The sequence below is a fragment of the Parus major genome, chromosome 3 (assembly GCF_001522545.3).
Source record: "Parus major isolate Abel chromosome 3, Parus_major1.1, whole genome shotgun sequence".
NCBI classification, from domain to species: Eukaryota; Metazoa; Chordata; class Aves; order Passeriformes; family Paridae; genus Parus; species Parus major.
In genome coordinates, this window is record NC_031770.1 from 57,664,170 (window position 1) to 57,680,322 (window position 16,153).

The window sequence follows — 16,153 nt, forward strand, 5'->3', positions numbered from 1 at the left end:
CCGCGCCGTGGGTGCGCGGCCGCTCGCACCGCGCCCTGGCCGGGGGAGCGTGGGCAGCGCAAGCTTCCGTGGGGCAGGGCCGGCCGCGGCCGGCAGGTCAGGGAGGGCCGGAGCGGCCCCCCCGCCCCGCTCCGCCCGTGCGTGTGTTTGTGTGCGCGCTGATTACAGTAATTTTCAGGGTGATGTTGCAACGGGGCAGAGTGTGCGGGGCGGCCCGTGCTGAACTTTATAACGCTCCCGCATGTCAGCCGCCCTCGATATTGCGTCCATAAAGGGGTCAGCCGGAGCACCGGCCGGCCTCGCCGCCCTCGCCGCCTCCCTCCTGCCCGCGGGCCGCCCGGCCAGGAAGGGGAGTTATTCGGGATTGCAGCAGCGGCCGGGAGCGGGAGCCCAGGCACAGCCTCCGCGCCGCCGTGCCGCGCCCGGGGTCCCGGCAGGCAGCAAGATGAGGGGCAAAGAGGAGAAGTCGTCGCTGAAAGGTGGGTTCGCCGCTCCGCCCTGGCAGGAGAACTGTTCTCCGCTGGGAAAAGAACCCTCCCAGCAGCGGGGTCCCCGAGCAGGGATGCAGCGGGGGATACAGGCGGGTGCGTGCGGGGGACAGCCGAGGCAGCGCTTGGCACGAGTAGAGGCCAGGTGACTTGGCGAGAGCAGCGGAGCCCTTGCAAAAAGACCGACTCAGAGCGGGGGCGAGGGCGCCGGTGTAGCCGGCTGGAGCGGGGGCGCTTGCGGGCGGCGTGGGGGGCCGCGGCAGAGCCGGGAGAAAGGCAGTGGGTGGCAGCCTCTGGCAAGCTGTGCAGAACTGCGTGTGGGTTGTGCCGGAGACTGTCCGGGGGCTGGCAGCCGCTTGCCTCTGTGCACAGCTGGTAGGAACGTGCTGGTGGGCATTATCGTGTAGCCTGGAGATGCCAGGGGGCAGCGGACAGGGACTCTGGTGACCCTCCAAACTGTGGAACTCGCATGGTTTTGAACAACAGTACTCTGAAAGCAGTACGAACGGGCAGAGAAAACGGCGTCTCTTTCAATCTGTCAAGCGGGGTTTTTGAGGATAGTTTTGAATCCCATACTTTATTGTGGGATTTTTTTTTTTTTCCTCCGCTTACATTAATGAGAGTGGCAATTTCTGTATGCAACAGAGTGAGGAAAGCTACAAGTGGGAGAACCTAGAGCCCCGCCAGCTGCAGTCTGCATTTCCTTGCTTCTCCCGTCGCCGCTTCCTTCCCTGGCGCCGGCTCCCTTCCACTTCCCCGGGACAGCGGGGCCGGGCAAGGGCCCCTTGCTCCGGGAAGGAAACCGGAGGCTCGGAACGGAGCCGGCAATCCTCCCTCTTTGCTTTTTCCCTATAAAGCCTTTGCAGCGCTTTTTAAAAGACCTGTTCCCAACTCGCAGGGGGCTCTTCTCCGGGTCATCTGTCTTGCTGTTCAAGGTGAGCTGCTGCCTTTCACGGCTGCTGTGCTGCGGCGCTCGCCATCCCCCCTCCCCGAGGCGGAGGGTACAGGACAGCTGCCAAGGGATGCCGCCCAGCGGCCGGCAGTGGTTGTGGGGGGAGGCAGCAGCAGCGGGTACAGAGAAAAAAAATAAAGAGTAAAAAGACGGTCTCCGGGTGGGGGGAGGACGGGGGCAGGTTGCAGCTGGAGCCGCTGGCCGCAACCCAGCGCCGTTCGTACAGACAGCGAGGCGAAACATGCGCATGAATAACACCCCGTCGGGTGGAAAGTTCCAGCCGCCTGCAGGGCGCAGGAACTCGGCATCCCCCGGACGCGCCTGACCCGTGCCAGGGCTGCGAGCGGGGATGCGCCCAGCGGGAGGCCGTGGTACCCCTCGCCGCGCCTTCCCGCGGCCCCTGGCAGCAGGGCCCCGGCTGCATCCTTTCACCTTGGGCTTCGTGCATGCACCAGCGCTCCTGGCGTGCCCCCGGCGCGCCCGCAAGGAAGCGACTGAGCCATTAAATCCCGGGTACACCGCGTTCACAAATGACCGTGTACAGTAAAAACAAAATCTGCAGAGCGGGGCTGTCTCCCCCCTCTTTTTTCTTTCCCCCTCCGTTACTGCACTTATCCAGCCCTCGGTCATCTCCCCACCTTTTCTAAAAGCAGATTTCTGCTCTCCTCCAGCTTCAGGGAACGGATTATCTTTTTCCCCCGTGTTTCCCTTATTGGTATAAAAAAAAAAATAACAAAAAGCCCCATTTTTTTTCTTTTCCTTTTCGTTATGTCCCAGCCAGGATCGGGGCAGTGCACAGAAGGGACATTTGTTTGTTTTATTGAAAACCGGGCAGGAAATTTTGTTCTTCTGAGTCACTGCGGCTCCTTCAGGGAAACGTCAGCGTCCCTTATCGCCGCTCACCCGCTGCTGCGGGACCGAGAGCGGACGCAGGCTGCGGGGTGGTGGGGGGACACCCACACTTTCGGAAGAGGTGGTCGTCCTAAAGAGAGATAGATTTCAACTTTATATAACCGTAAAATAAGAAGGCACCGGATAAAAAAAGGGGGGGAGGGGGTGAGAGAGAGCCGGGGTTACAGGAGTTTGCTGTCAAGAAAAAAAAGAAAAAGTGATTTGATGCATTTGCTCGGCATCCTGAGGCAAGGTGCTGCGGGGGTACTGTGGGGGGGCTCCCCTGAGAGTTGCGCCCAAGGTTGGGCGGTGGAAAAGGCAGCGACGATTGCCTTCCCCTCCCACCCTCGAGGCGGCCACTGGTCGCCCCCCAAAGGAAGTCGAGGGGGTGCGATCGCGGCCGCTCCGCCCCGGTCCCGCCCATCGCCGCCGCCACTTAAACGCCGTCGGGTGCCTCGCCAAGTCAGTGCGGTGCTAGGAGCTGGTGGTGCTGTGCGCTTGCTGGTGTATCCCTCTCGCTTCAAAATGACCGTGAAGGCAGCTGAGGGGTCTGGTCCTACCTTGACTTACTCGAAGATGAGGGGGATGGTGGCCATCCTCATCGGTGAGCGGCGTGGGGACTTCTTTGAAGATGCTCAAGGGGCTGTGTTTTTTCTGTCAGGGTGGCTTAACGATTTTGTTTCTCCTTTCCGTTTACTTTATAGCTTTCATGAAGCAGAGAAGAATGGGACTAAACGACTTCATTCAGAAGATTGCCACCAACTCCTATGCATGCAAGCAGTAAGTATCATAAATTTTGGGGAGGATTTCAGTCTCAAATATCCCTAGATATTGCGAGATCTAGTTTAAAAATAATGTTTGTTTACTGTAATTCCTCCGGCATTACTGTTACGGAAGAGTTTATTTGTCTTGTTGAGGTATTACTCACTTCGCAACGATCTGCGTGAGCTGGTTTGGGACAAATAAGTCGGAGATTTCTAGTGACCAGTCCCTATTATGTGCTGTACTTAGAGTATAAATAAGTTTCTTTGTAAGACGGAACTTATGCCCCTAGAAAATTTTTACTCCATAAATCGAATAGATTGTTTTGGTTGCCTTCTGTAGTAGGCTCAACCGGAACTCCTCTTCCGCGTTACATGCTTGCCCTCTGGCGGAAAGATCCGCCTGTTGCTCCTGGTAACTCTCCTAATCGTGTGTGCTCTTATCCTTGCAGCCCTGAAGTTCAGTCTATCTTGAAAATCTCTCAGCCTCAAGAGCCTGAACTTCTGAATGCTAATCCTTCTCCTCCGGTAAGTAGATTTTAGTCAGTGTGACGTTTTTAGAACATCAATTCAGCCACTAATAGAAGTGTAGCAAAATTAGCATCGTGCGTATTGCATTAGTGCATCTCTAATGTAAACAAGAAAGAGTAATCGGGTTAGACTAAAATTTCTGATGTTTCAAATATGAAGAAAAAATGTTTAAAAAGTGTTCTGGTTATTTCATTATGGAATGTGTCTTAAGACTTCAACAAGCACTTCTAAGTAACCTGTAGTTGTCAGACTCTTCTTAGGCAGTACCTATTAGTTTAAGATACCTGTTAGAGGTCAAGTTTTAGCGGCAATAAGAGCGTTAATCTTTATTTTCAAGGTCACTTCATTTATATTTTTTAAAAAGAGAATCTGTTTGGACTCGCATGGCTGAACTGTTTTAATGAAAGTGGTTTCTGTTTATTTTTATAGCCCAGTCCTTCACAGCAGATCAATCTCGGCCCATCATCCAACCCACATGCCAAACCATCAGACTTCCATTTCTTAAAAGTGATTGGAAAAGGCAGTTTTGGGAAGGTAAGTGTAACTTTTTCTATCATTTAAATTTATTTACTCTTCAGCTCTTCTGTGAAATACTGGAGAGCGGGGTTTGTTCTGCCTTTGGTGAACCATGGTCACTTACACCAAACCTGAGCACATCCTGCTGTCCAGTGCAGGGAGAACGGAGCCGGGAGGCTGCATTTGAATGAGTCATAGAAGAGCCAAGAAATTCAGTTCACTAGTGCTGTGAAGGATATACTTTGCTTTTGGAAGAGAAGGGAATTAGAGGTGATATCTTTGGGCTAGATTAATCTGCCCAAATGGTAACAGTGCCAGGCATTTCCAGCCAAAGGGCTTGCGCACTGAACGAGAGAGATGTGGCAGTGCTCGGCAGCTAACGTAAAGGCTTGTTGCTGGTTGTGTTATGAGTTGTAACATTTTAGTATTGCTCAGTTCTGGAATTTTATGCACTTTCAGGTCCTCCTTGCACGGCATAAGGCAGAAGAGCAGTTCTATGCTGTTAAAGTCCTGCAGAAAAAAGCAATCCTGAAGAAAAAGGAGGTAAGCTGCCTTTCACATTGCCATTGCAATGTCCATCAAAACAGGTTTTTTTTGCTACTATTGAGCAAGCGTACTAAATATTAATTTCTGATGTATTCAGGAGAAGCACATTATGTCAGAACGCAATGTCTTGCTGAAGAATGTGAAACACCCCTTCCTGGTCGGGCTTCACTTTTCCTTCCAAACTGCAGACAAATTGTATTTTGTCCTGGACTACATCAATGGCGGAGAGGTACGCAGTAAAAAAATTAAATAGTATTTCCTGTCATGTGCATGGTGGCAGGGTAGACATTTTCACCCTTCCTTTTAAATACAAAAAAAGTTGCAAGGGGAAAAGTCATGGGGGAGAAGTTACTAGATTGAATGTTTCTGCCTGCCAAGTTTTGAACTACCAAAGGATCGTTAGGCCATTTCCTGCTATTGTTCTCCCTTGCTATATATGTTGAGTCTAATTAAGTGCATTGTTAACAGGCTTTGGCAGTGTTTACACAACTTTGTTCCCTCTGTCTCCTGTAGTTGTTCTACCATCTCCAGAGGGAGCGTTGCTTCCTGGAGCCGAGAGCCCGATTTTACGCTGCTGAAATTGCCAGTGCACTGGGCTATCTGCACTCCCTGAACATCGTTTATCGGTGAGCAGCCTTACTCAGTTTGCTGTACAGAAAAAAAAACATGTGCTTTGTTGAATAAGCATTGAAAAGTTCAGCTCAGTAGGAGCTTGAAATTGCTTTTAATATTTTGTGGTGGCTTAGTGCAGTTCTGTAAACAGCTGCACCTAAAATATTCTCACTGTACCCCCTCAAACTAACATTTATCTTCTTTCATCTCGTCCTACAGAGACTTGAAACCAGAGAACATCCTGCTTGATTCACAGGGGCACATTGTCTTGACTGACTTTGGACTCTGCAAAGAAAACATAGAGCACAATGGCACGACCTCCACCTTCTGCGGCACACCAGAGGTACGGGCAGCCCTCAGCCCCCCACTCTCAAAGCAAGAGCTGTTGTCATCAGTGAAAACTGACTTCTCCCAGGTGTCTGTAAAGCTGGTTACATGAGCAGAAGGGGCATTATTATGGCCTTCTAATATAGGGCTGCCAGTGGGGACATGTAGGACACACGGAGCTTGCTGAGCAGGAGAGAGAGCTCTCAAGCCATCTGCCTGGTACAAAACATTGTAGCTTTCCTTTAGCTTAGATATTTCTGGGATTCAGTAAGCTGCTTTCATTCATGAATGGGGAGGCTTTCTTTTTCTCGATTGTAAAAATCCCTATGGCTCACATGGCTCTTTCCCTTCTCTTACACAGTATCTTGCTCCTGAAGTTCTCCATAAGCAGCCCTATGATCGGACTGTGGACTGGTGGTGCCTTGGAGCAGTCCTGTATGAGATGCTTTATGGCTTGGTAAGCAACAAATCCTTTGTGACAGATCAAACTAGCTTACTTGACCTTTTCCCACAAGAAACCCCATGCCTGCCTGTCAGCCTCATTAACTCCTCCTTTTTCTGCTTCCCACAGCCACCCTTCTACAGCAGGAACACCGCAGAAATGTACGACAATATCTTGAACAAACCCTTGCAGCTGAAGCCAAATATTACCAACTCAGCTAGACATCTGCTGGAAGGCCTCTTGCAGAAGGACAGGACAAAGAGACTTGGTGCCAAGGAGGACTTTGTAAGTGCAAACTGGCCAGTGCCCACATGCAGTGTGGGAAGATGACTGGGCCATACTGTTTACATTAGCTCGGGTCTGAATTAATCTATTTTTCTCTCTCTTAACAGATGGAGATTAAGAATCACATCTTCTTCTCCCCAATTAACTGGGATGATCTCATTAATAAGAAGATTACACCCCCTTTTAACCCAAATGTGGTACGTATCACTTCTAATTATAGAGTGCATGAGAGTGCCTTTTTACCTCTCCTCTTTGTGGTGTGCCTAGGAGCCAGGGGCAATTGGCCGGATGGCTGTGTTTGGGAAATGCAGCTTTCCTTCCCTGTCTATCCAAACAAAGTTAAAATAGGCGGTAATTTGACTTTTTGCTGATGATCCATCTAAATGGAGCTGGTTTTTTCGTTGTCTCACATGCTTCATTTGCATGGCAATTTAAAAATAATCCCCAGTCTTCCCCATTTTACCAAAGGGGAAGTTAAGGTATAGAGAACGAGTAGCTTCCCTAGGACAGAGTTACAATTGGCTTGTCAGATACTACTAACATATAAAGTGAGGGATTAGGTTGTGGAGGTTGTTCTCTATCATTTCTTGAACATTTTATAAACTTCATTTGATAACAAGAAGATCGAAGTCCTCCCCTGCAAACTGCTGTTGTGTGGCAGAGTGGCATGTTTGCATTTAGCTTCTGTTGCATGAGCTTAGTGGGAGTGTAGCCATACTAAATTGAATCATCTTGTTTTTAGTGAGACAATGTGCAACAGGATACAAAAAAGGTCAAACTAAAACTGTCAAAGGCTGCTAAACAGCGGGCCTGAGGTGATAACACTGTGAGTCTCCGTACAAGGGTGCTTGTCTCCATATTGAATTGAATTGCACACTCACAAAATACTTGGGTCTAAATTTTTTTTCCACCCTTTCCACAGAGCGGCCCCAGTGATCTGCGACACTTTGATCCGGAGTTTACAGATGAGCCAGTCCCTAACTCCATCGGCCAGTCCCCAGACAGCATCCTCATCACCGCCAGTGTCAAAGAAGCTGCTGAGGCTTTTTTGGGCTTCTCATATGCCCCACCTGTGGACTCTTTCTTGTGAACATTTTTCTTTTATTCTTTTTTAATAATAATAACAACTATTATTTGTTTTGTTTTGTTTTGTTTGGCCTTCTGGTGGAACTGCCAGTTGACCAGTCACCTTGAAAGAGAATTTGCACATTTCCACCATGGCAGCTTTGCAGCCTTAATTTCAACTACACTGTTTGCTGGAAGCTTTTTTGAAGAGCACATCACTCTCTAAATGAGCTTTACAGGCTTTTCATTTACATTTGTTCTTCCCCCAAAGTGGTGCTGTCTCCTTGGGAAAGAAAAAACAGAGTGACTGCTGCCATTGACTGCTCTGGCAGATCATAGGAGTAAGAACAAGCTGTTTTGTAATCGTGCTCGAAAAGCCTTGCCTGAAGATCTATCTGAACGTAATAAGGATTTTATGAAATGTGCCTTTATTCTGATGAGATCTTGTGAGCTCCAAAGCTTTCCCTGTTGCAGAGTGTGTTTCTCAGTTCATTTATGTGGGTTTACTATGTGAACAAATGGTATGCGTGTGGTCTGCGTACTACAGATGGACTTAGTTTAAAGCATCAGTGTGACACTTGCAGGATACCACAATGTGGGGCATTGTTTGTTTCTTCCATATTTGGAAGATAAATTAAGTGTAATTTTGAAATTTCTTTTGTAAATCTATACTGTCAACTAAAATTATTGAAATGGGCTCACAATTACTTGTATCCAAATGCTTGAAGAAAGCATTGCTGCTATGAAAAAAGATTTCTATTTTTAGAAAGGGTTTTTATGGACCAAAATGCCCCAGCTGCAGTCGGTCAAAGCTGTTGGTTTCTTTTTTTTTTTCTTTTTTTTTTCTTTTTTTTTTTCTCTTTTAGTTTTAAAGATATCATCTATAAAATGGGCATTATTTATGGTCTTGGGGTTTGAGGGATTTTCATTCCTGACTGTATGTATTGTAAAAAAGATCTGTACATTCAGTTGTAACTCTAGATGTATATTTAAACTTACAGACTTACTTGTAATGTATACCATCATTGTAATGTAATATAATTAACATGGTTATATGTATCATATTTTTCTGTGACCAGACCCATAGGTTTGCAGTAAAATCCTGAAAAATACTTCCATAAACTGTCTTCTTTTAAAACAAAGGTTTTAGCAAGATAAAAAAAACAATTAGAAACAAATCCAAGCTGCCAATCAGCTAAGATAATTTTGCTACGTGTGTGATGGTTATTCCATCAAACTCCACCCATAGAAATCTTACCATGGATACAACTTGGTCTTCCAACTGTGGCTGTGTGGCTGTGTATCATTGTGGGTGTTCTTTTGTGGTACAAATGCTCCCATTTCCCCAAAATGAGTTTCTCTGCCACAAGCAAAGTGAAGATACTGCTCTCTGGTGTGGACAAAGCACAGTTACACTTGCATTATGTCAGGAGGTATTTTAGCACAGCATTGCAGACACTAGAAACAGGCTATCACGGGACTGATGGAAACAGCCCCTATTGGGAGTCCATCCTGGAGGCTCTGATCTTGCTGCTGTGATGTGGGACAGTGCACTGTACCCCGAGTTTACCAGTGTTCCAAATTCAGTGCTCCGATTCAGGAGCTGGGTTTCACTCACTGATCCTATGCTTGCAGCTGGGGTAAAACTGCCTATATATCTAAAACTGTTAAATAGTTTTTTATTACTGAGTACTACTGAGAAGGCCTGCAAGAGGCATTTCTGGCCAAGAAGTAAGATAACCACTTCTTCTGGGGCGATCCTTCTGTGGTGATGGATGTTTTTTTTCTCTGAGGAACGGAGCATCTGCACCTCCTTCACAGCTCCCATTGTCCATCAGGTAGTTCAGTTGGTGGTCTTAGCAGTTCTGGGAATCCAGATGAGCAGTTGCTGAGAAAAGTTGGACAGTTAAACGTTGCTCAGGCTGCAATGCAATTTGCAGTGTAAGCAAATCTCTAACGGGTGATATTTCTGTTCATTACATTTCTGAGATAAAAGCCTGCAGTAATTTTCTAGCTTTTATTATCCATTCGATGTAGGAACAGAAAAACGTGTATGGCTTTAGCTATAAACTGTTTCTGGGAGACCACACTCAGAGCTGAAAATGCTAATTCATAGCAGCTGAGAAACCTTTCAGATCCCGTTATTATCTGAAAGAGATGCAGTCACCTCCCCCTCAAACTCCCAACAAACTCCCAAATTCATGCATTCAATAACTCTTTGAATAGTGCACTGACAGGCTCTGCAAAGTCTTCCACTGCTATAATGCTCCTGAAACATCTTTTGTGTCAATGACTTTGTAGGCTAGAGATGTTAAAATATATAGTGCTAATCTGTCTCTACAGAAAATGAAACAACTTGCCAAGCAACGAAGCTGTGCATACACATTATCTTTGCCTCACATTTCCCAGTCATGAGCAAGGTGCTGCGTGCAGATACACGAGCAGAGAACTGCAGCCCCGGGGTAACAGAACATTAAATGCCGCCTTTCGTTTTATAGGGAAAAAAACCCTGCTGGAGTAATTAATAACGAAGAAGTATAAAACTTCAGCAACTCAAAGGTGTACATCATGTGCTTTTCATGTGTGCCAAGATGCAGGGTATTATTTTAATGGGTTCCTTTTAAAAAACAATGTCTGATTGTAATTCTAACTGTTCTACCATGCGTAGGCTTATTATGCTGCTCCTGCTTTCTGCAAAAGTCTGCAACTGCTAGCAATGAATATTCAACACATGCTGCCTCAATTGTTTGGTGTAGAAAAGGAGAAAAAGTTGTCCATGATTTTAATCTCGCTGATGTTGATGTATTGCAGTCATGCCTGTAGGAGGAATCTGTGAAAGTCAGCTGGGTTTCTTGTTTTGTTTGTTTTGTGGAATTCCATGTCTATAAGGTCCGTATTTCCTTAAGAGAAAAGTCTCTGCACTGAGAAGCAAAAGGCTAGGATTCCTGAAGTCACAGGTGACATAGGTGTTATGAGCTACTTTGACTAAGACCTGGATCTCTAGTTTAATTTCACTCATTTGTAAAATAGAAGTAGTCATCCACACTTTCTGCTGGTGGCAGTGTTGTAACCACCAGCAGCTTGGATAGCTTTATTCAGCAAAATGGTCAATGCAACTAAACTTCAAACACTGTATTGTACTCTGCATAGCGAGCATGCTTGGGCTTTCATATACTCTTTGGGTGGAGTGTATTGATAATACATGCAAAAAAAATTTAAACACGTAAATGCAGACATCTCACGTGGTTTAGTATGTGCTACTTATCTCCGTGTACCAAAAGCTATGAACTGTTTCATGAGTCTTAGAGAGATAAGAGAAACTTCTTAGGAACTATTTTTCTTGTTCTCCTTATACTCAGGGGGCTGGAGGACAGACTGGATCATAAGGAAATTAAGGTTCTTGTCTCTCCCCCCAAAAATTCTTAAAAGGTAGTTTATGCCACCCTATGTGTCAGACTTAAAACAAGCCTGGAGAAATGAATGAAAGTTAATGAAATTAATGAAAAAACCCCAAGATTCTAGTACAGCCTTGCATTTCTAGTGAAACATTTCTACAGGTAGGTGCTAAAAATGAGGGATGCTGCTCAGAAAAGAGCTTTGGCTAGTGGCCCTAATTCAGCATCTTACCAGGGGTACCTAAAGGTAGCTGAGATGAATCCAGGCCCATCTGGACTCTTTTAAGAAGAAAACCAAAATATTGCACAATGTTATGCTCCTATTTAACTGCAGTACCAGATCTACAGATGTTTATGTGATACCATGTGGCTGTAGTTACCCTAGTAGGTATGACAGCTTACAGTAAAGATGTTTTCTTATGCTTTCTGATGCTCCCCACAGTTGTAGTTTCTGCTATGAAGGCCTACATTTCAAGATCAGGATAAAATTTTCCATGCTGGTTAGGCCTGATTATGGAAAATTTCTGCAAGAATGCTTCCAAAACATTCCAAAAATGAGGAGGGGAAAAAAAAATAAAAAAAAAGCCTGAAGAAGAAAGTTGCAAACAACACAGATAAGCACAGCCACAATTTGTCCAGCAATTGCTTGAGAGACAGGTCAGGCTCTGAAAGAAAGGCTTCTTCTTTGAGAGACTGAAATGTGGCAGCTCCTGGCCTTCCTGCGCAGTTTCGGGGGGCACCGCGGTGCCGGCGTGTGCTCCCCACGCGTGTGTGTGCGGAGCCTTGCAGCCGTGCGGGTCAGGGCCGCAGCCCGGGCTGGCCGGGAGCCCCAGGCAGAGCTGCTGCGGCGGCCGCGGCGCTGTCTGCCCGCGGTGCCCTGGGCCCGGGCCGAGGGTGACACCCTGTGGTGCCGCCGGGCAGCGCTCGGCTCCGCCGGGAACCGAGAGGCTGCGCTGAGGGGGCCTGTGCCGGCTCAGGGCGTGGGAGACAGAGCCACTGGGAAATGGTGCCCTCCCCCCGCACCTGCATGAGCCAGCGGTTCAGGCTGATGCTGAGAGGGCAGGAGCCATGTCACAGCTCCGGCTCCTCTTTGCAGACAGGCGTCAGGCGTGGTGATAGAGGGGCTGCGTGCCTGGAGTTGTGCAGGCCTTATTAAGCCCAGGTTTCTTTGTCAGATTCAGTCTTCCCTGTAACATCCCCGTCTGGACTCATCTGCCTCTGAGAAGCACCAGGCTGACACAGGAGCACCCTCCTGAGTATTTTTTGGGGCCTAGGTTGCCATCTGCTGCCATGGATGCTGCCTTTCTCCTCCTCCTCCTCCTCCAGCAGGAGGGATCAGCAGCAGTGGGCAAGGCCAACACTGCAGTGTGTACATGGGTCCTTCAGCAGTTCCTTGTTTGGAAAGGTTGGGCTATTTAGGAAACGATCCACAACCTTGGCCTGTTTATTTGGTAGGGATCTGTTCACTGAATTCTCTCTCCCGGTGGCTGAGGATGTGAAGAGCTCGGTACTGTGGATGGTCTCTCACATATTGATGAGGAGGAGAGGCCCAAGCCTTGTTAGACTTAATCCTGCTTTCTCAGTTTTTGTAAATGCCCTTCCCTCTGCACTTTAGAGTCTATACTTATGATTGGTCTCTAGTGGTTTGGTATTAAGATTTTCTACACTGGTATAGAAAATCTGTGTGCTTACTTCTGAAACACATAGAAATATATCTCTACTTTTGTAAAGAAGTAATATTCTTTATAGTTTGGTTTCCTTGTCACCCTGACTGGAACAATATATTCAAAAATATATTGTAAGTCAGCCAGTTACCATTTTTGTTTTTCTCAGGGAAAGAAATTTATTAGTTCAGGTAAATTGCACATACTGCTCTGAAGACAGCTGCACAGCTAATGTCTCCCTAAGTACAAAATATATGCCATACAGAGAAGCTTCCTCCTGAGAACTGCTCTGTATCAACTCAATTATAGATGCAAAAAGTAGCCTTTGTATGGATTTGAACAAAAGTAATACATACAATACAACTGCAATTAATGACTGATTGTGATGAACATTGAAATAAATAATAAGAATGATGTATGGGTATACAGGAACCTAGCTTTTCTGAAGGGACAAAATAATCCATATACTTCTTTTAAGTAATGACCGTGAGACTATGGGACGTGCTTAATTGGCTAATGTGAAAGAGGGTCTCAAATGTGACTTATGTTTCCTTCCAGATTTGGGTCCGAAGTTTCTTTGTATTCCAGGATCATTTTGGCTTCCAGTCATCAGATTGGTACTAAGGTTGTATTTTACTGGTGTGCTGTGAATGATAAATTTGCAGACTTGTAAGAGCCATTCTTGCTTAATAAGAGATTATTGAGTTATTAATTTTTCAACTCTGAGTATGGAATATCATCTGACTGAGAAACACTGGGCCACATGTCAGTTAACAGTGTATGGCTAAGTTAATGAAATCATACCTCTTGATCAGTTTGAGTCAGACCTGAGCATGCAACCTAGTCTCTCTTTACATCAACTTTCCAGGTACCCAGAGAGAAAAAGTGATTTCACTTGTCTTAAACAGACATGTTGGGTGCTCTGGAGGGGATGGTTTCTTTCCATTGCCTATAAATGGAGTTTTCACTGACTTGTAAATGCAGTTGCTTAAAACAGATTCCTCCTCCCTCTCAGATGATCATTCAGCATGTGCATATTTTGCTCACCATCTATGTGTGTTTTGCAGATCACATCCTAGGCACATGGGATTGATATCAAAAGACATAGAACTAACTGGAAATGATGCAGCTCACTAGGGAGTTGAAGTATTTTACCTCTGCAGATGCTGATAAGCCCTGTAAGCAATTAAAAACATTTAGTGGAGAAAAACTGCATTTGTTTAAAACATGACTGCAAGCTAGAAGAAGGCTTAACAGATTTGACAAACAGCTTCCAAAGCATGGATTTTTAAATTAAGATTTACAGATGACAAATGATATACTGCTCCTGATTTTGTGGCCACTACAAAGAAGTATTTCAGCAACTGACAACAAGGACATGAGAAGTAGAACAAGCAGCCTATAAAATGGAAAGTGCTGGAGAAGAGAGATGAAAAGTAAAGCAAAACAAAAAAAAAGTTTTATTATTTCTAAAATATTTATCACTTTGGACATCTGCCCTGTTATAAATTAAAAATTATGAATGTGACATTGCATCTCTTGGCATGTTGCCATCATGCACCATATTATGACAGGTAATGGCAAAGAGCTGAAAATAGATAAGACATTGAGACACTCCATTAGAAAATCAGCAGAGTGTGTGAAATGCTGCCAAGATCTACAGGGAGTTATACTAAATCATGTAAACCTGTAAACCATTTTTTCATATAACATGAGAGCTTCATTAACAGAGCCATTCATCTGGCATGAATCAAACAAAACATTTGATGGGGGCCTTTTACCATCTGGGTCAAAAATAATTCACCAACTGTTCATGCTAAAATACTGCAGTTAGTCACTCCGAGCCAGATTTTAGAGCCTTGCAACACACAAAGCCCACAGCATATTCACTCCATTGTGACTATTTACATGAAAAAAGTTAATTCTGGTAAATACCTGCTCTACTGCTGTGTGTACTATAGCTCTTGCTGATACATTCTGATGTGTATTTTTCATATAATCATAGAATGCTTTGGGTTGGAATGGAACTTAAAGATCATCTAGTTCCAACTCTCCTGCCATGGGCAGGGGCACCTTCCACTAGACCAGGTTGCTCTGGGCCCCATCCAACCTGGCTGTGAACACTTTCAGGGATGGTACATCCACAGCTTCTCTGGGCAACTTCCTCCAGTGCCTTGCCACCCTCATAGTAAAGAGTTTTGTATTTACTTTTTTCCTTCACTCCAACTGTGCAGCTTCTGTTGCAGTGGACAGGCCAGATGTACAATGTTTATTGGTTTCCATGTCACCTTGACTGGAACAGCCTGGTAACTAAAACTGCTAACAGCGCTTGTGAATTCCCTCCCTTGCCTTATGGAGACCTTGCTGAGGTGGCTTTTGTCCCTGCTGGGGGCTGTAAAGTAAAACAAGGTCAAGATGCTTAGGTGCTGTTTTACTTCACATCTGGGTTAGACCGACAATGCTGATGTGTTTTCACAGACCACTGGGCTGAAAAAGCATTTCATTTAACCAAAAGAGAAGGGTGCCATAATGCCCCTCCTTTTCCTTATTAAGGCATTGAATAATGGTCCAGCACAGCAGTAGAGTTGTAAAGGGGAGCAGAACAGCAATATTTTGGCAGAAGTGAGACTTTGTCTCAGCACTCTCACAAATGCATTAAAGCCACTGATGGTCACCCAGCTGGGCTATGGAAAATCAATCCCTTTGAGTTGTGTGATTGCAGCTGGAGGTTAGAGATGCTGACCACAGGCTGCAGGCTTTTGGCAGTTGGCAGCAGGACCTTTGTTGTTGTTTTGTCTGTGTAAACCCTGTGTGTGAGGGCCCAAAGTTATGGACCACAACAGCCATGCTCTGACATACACTTGGAATGTTCATGGATTGTACAACCATTTAAAATAGTTCCTATGTTTCAACTATAGCATATATGAAGTGTATATCATATAGTGTATATGAAGGCTCTGAGACAAGCAGTGTCATCTTCCACATAGGCTTAGATGGAAGATAATCTTCTAAAGATGTTCATGCATCCAAGTTTTCCTTCTTCCCATTATGTAGTCAGGTATCCATTTCAGCAATCCAAGAATGCTCATTTTGACTGTCTGAATGTCCCTCACATTTTTAACTTGGTAAGTTTGATAAATATAAAATGCTAAAATTATTTTGGGAACATCACTTATTGTGAAGTAAGAAAAAACAGAGTGAGCTTGATTTTCACCTCTCTTTCTGTCAGTTTGGTTCTGGCCCAAGATTGACTTTATGGAAATTAGTCCGAGCTTCCTATGCAATTAAAAAATTTAGTCCCATGACCACTTGAAAATTACAAGCAGGTTTTTATAAAATATTTTTTGGCAATGTGTACTTACCATTTTCTGTTAGGGACAGTTTTATAAAACAGTTCTAAATTCGACAAACCACAAATATCTATCAAGTGTGAGGAACTGGAAACAGATTACTTGCATCTATCCTCTAGCATTTTATGGATGCACGTGAACCAAGCAGAGACTATTTTTCCCATGTGTAGCCAAATATATGGTCTCTATTCAGTGTTTCCATTTCAGCTGAGCTCTTTCATCTGTTTGCAGCAAATATACCTTTTTGTTATCATATCATCCTGAGAGTCCTCTTCAAGTAAAGAAAGGGAAAATAAAAAAAAAGAAGGAAAGTGCTGCATCAGTTCCA

The 16,153-nt window shown here is 45.3% G+C and overlaps 1 protein-coding gene across 2 annotated transcripts; it reads left to right on the plus strand.

Annotated features, from left to right (window-relative positions):
• Positions 1–191: 191 nt before the first annotated feature.
• On the plus strand, positions 192–8,528 carry LOC107202355 (serine/threonine-protein kinase Sgk1). 2 transcript variants are annotated; one of them, XM_015623033.2, is made up of 12 exons: positions 192–479; positions 3,036–3,111; positions 3,545–3,620; positions 4,053–4,157; positions 4,599–4,682; positions 4,783–4,914; positions 5,199–5,311; positions 5,517–5,640; positions 5,986–6,081; positions 6,196–6,351; positions 6,459–6,548; positions 7,274–8,528. In XM_015623033.2, exons 1-12 carry the CDS (start codon positions 242–244, stop codon positions 7,439–7,441), a joined length of 1,458 nt encoding a protein of 485 aa, XP_015478519.1. In that variant the 5' UTR covers positions 192–241; the 3' UTR covers positions 7,442–8,528. The 2 variants fall into 2 exon arrangements, with proteins under 2 accessions (XP_015478519.1, XP_015478518.1); XM_015623032.3 differs by lacking the exon at positions 192–479 and adding an exon at positions 2,776–2,935.
• Positions 8,529–16,153: the final 7,625 nt, after the last annotated feature.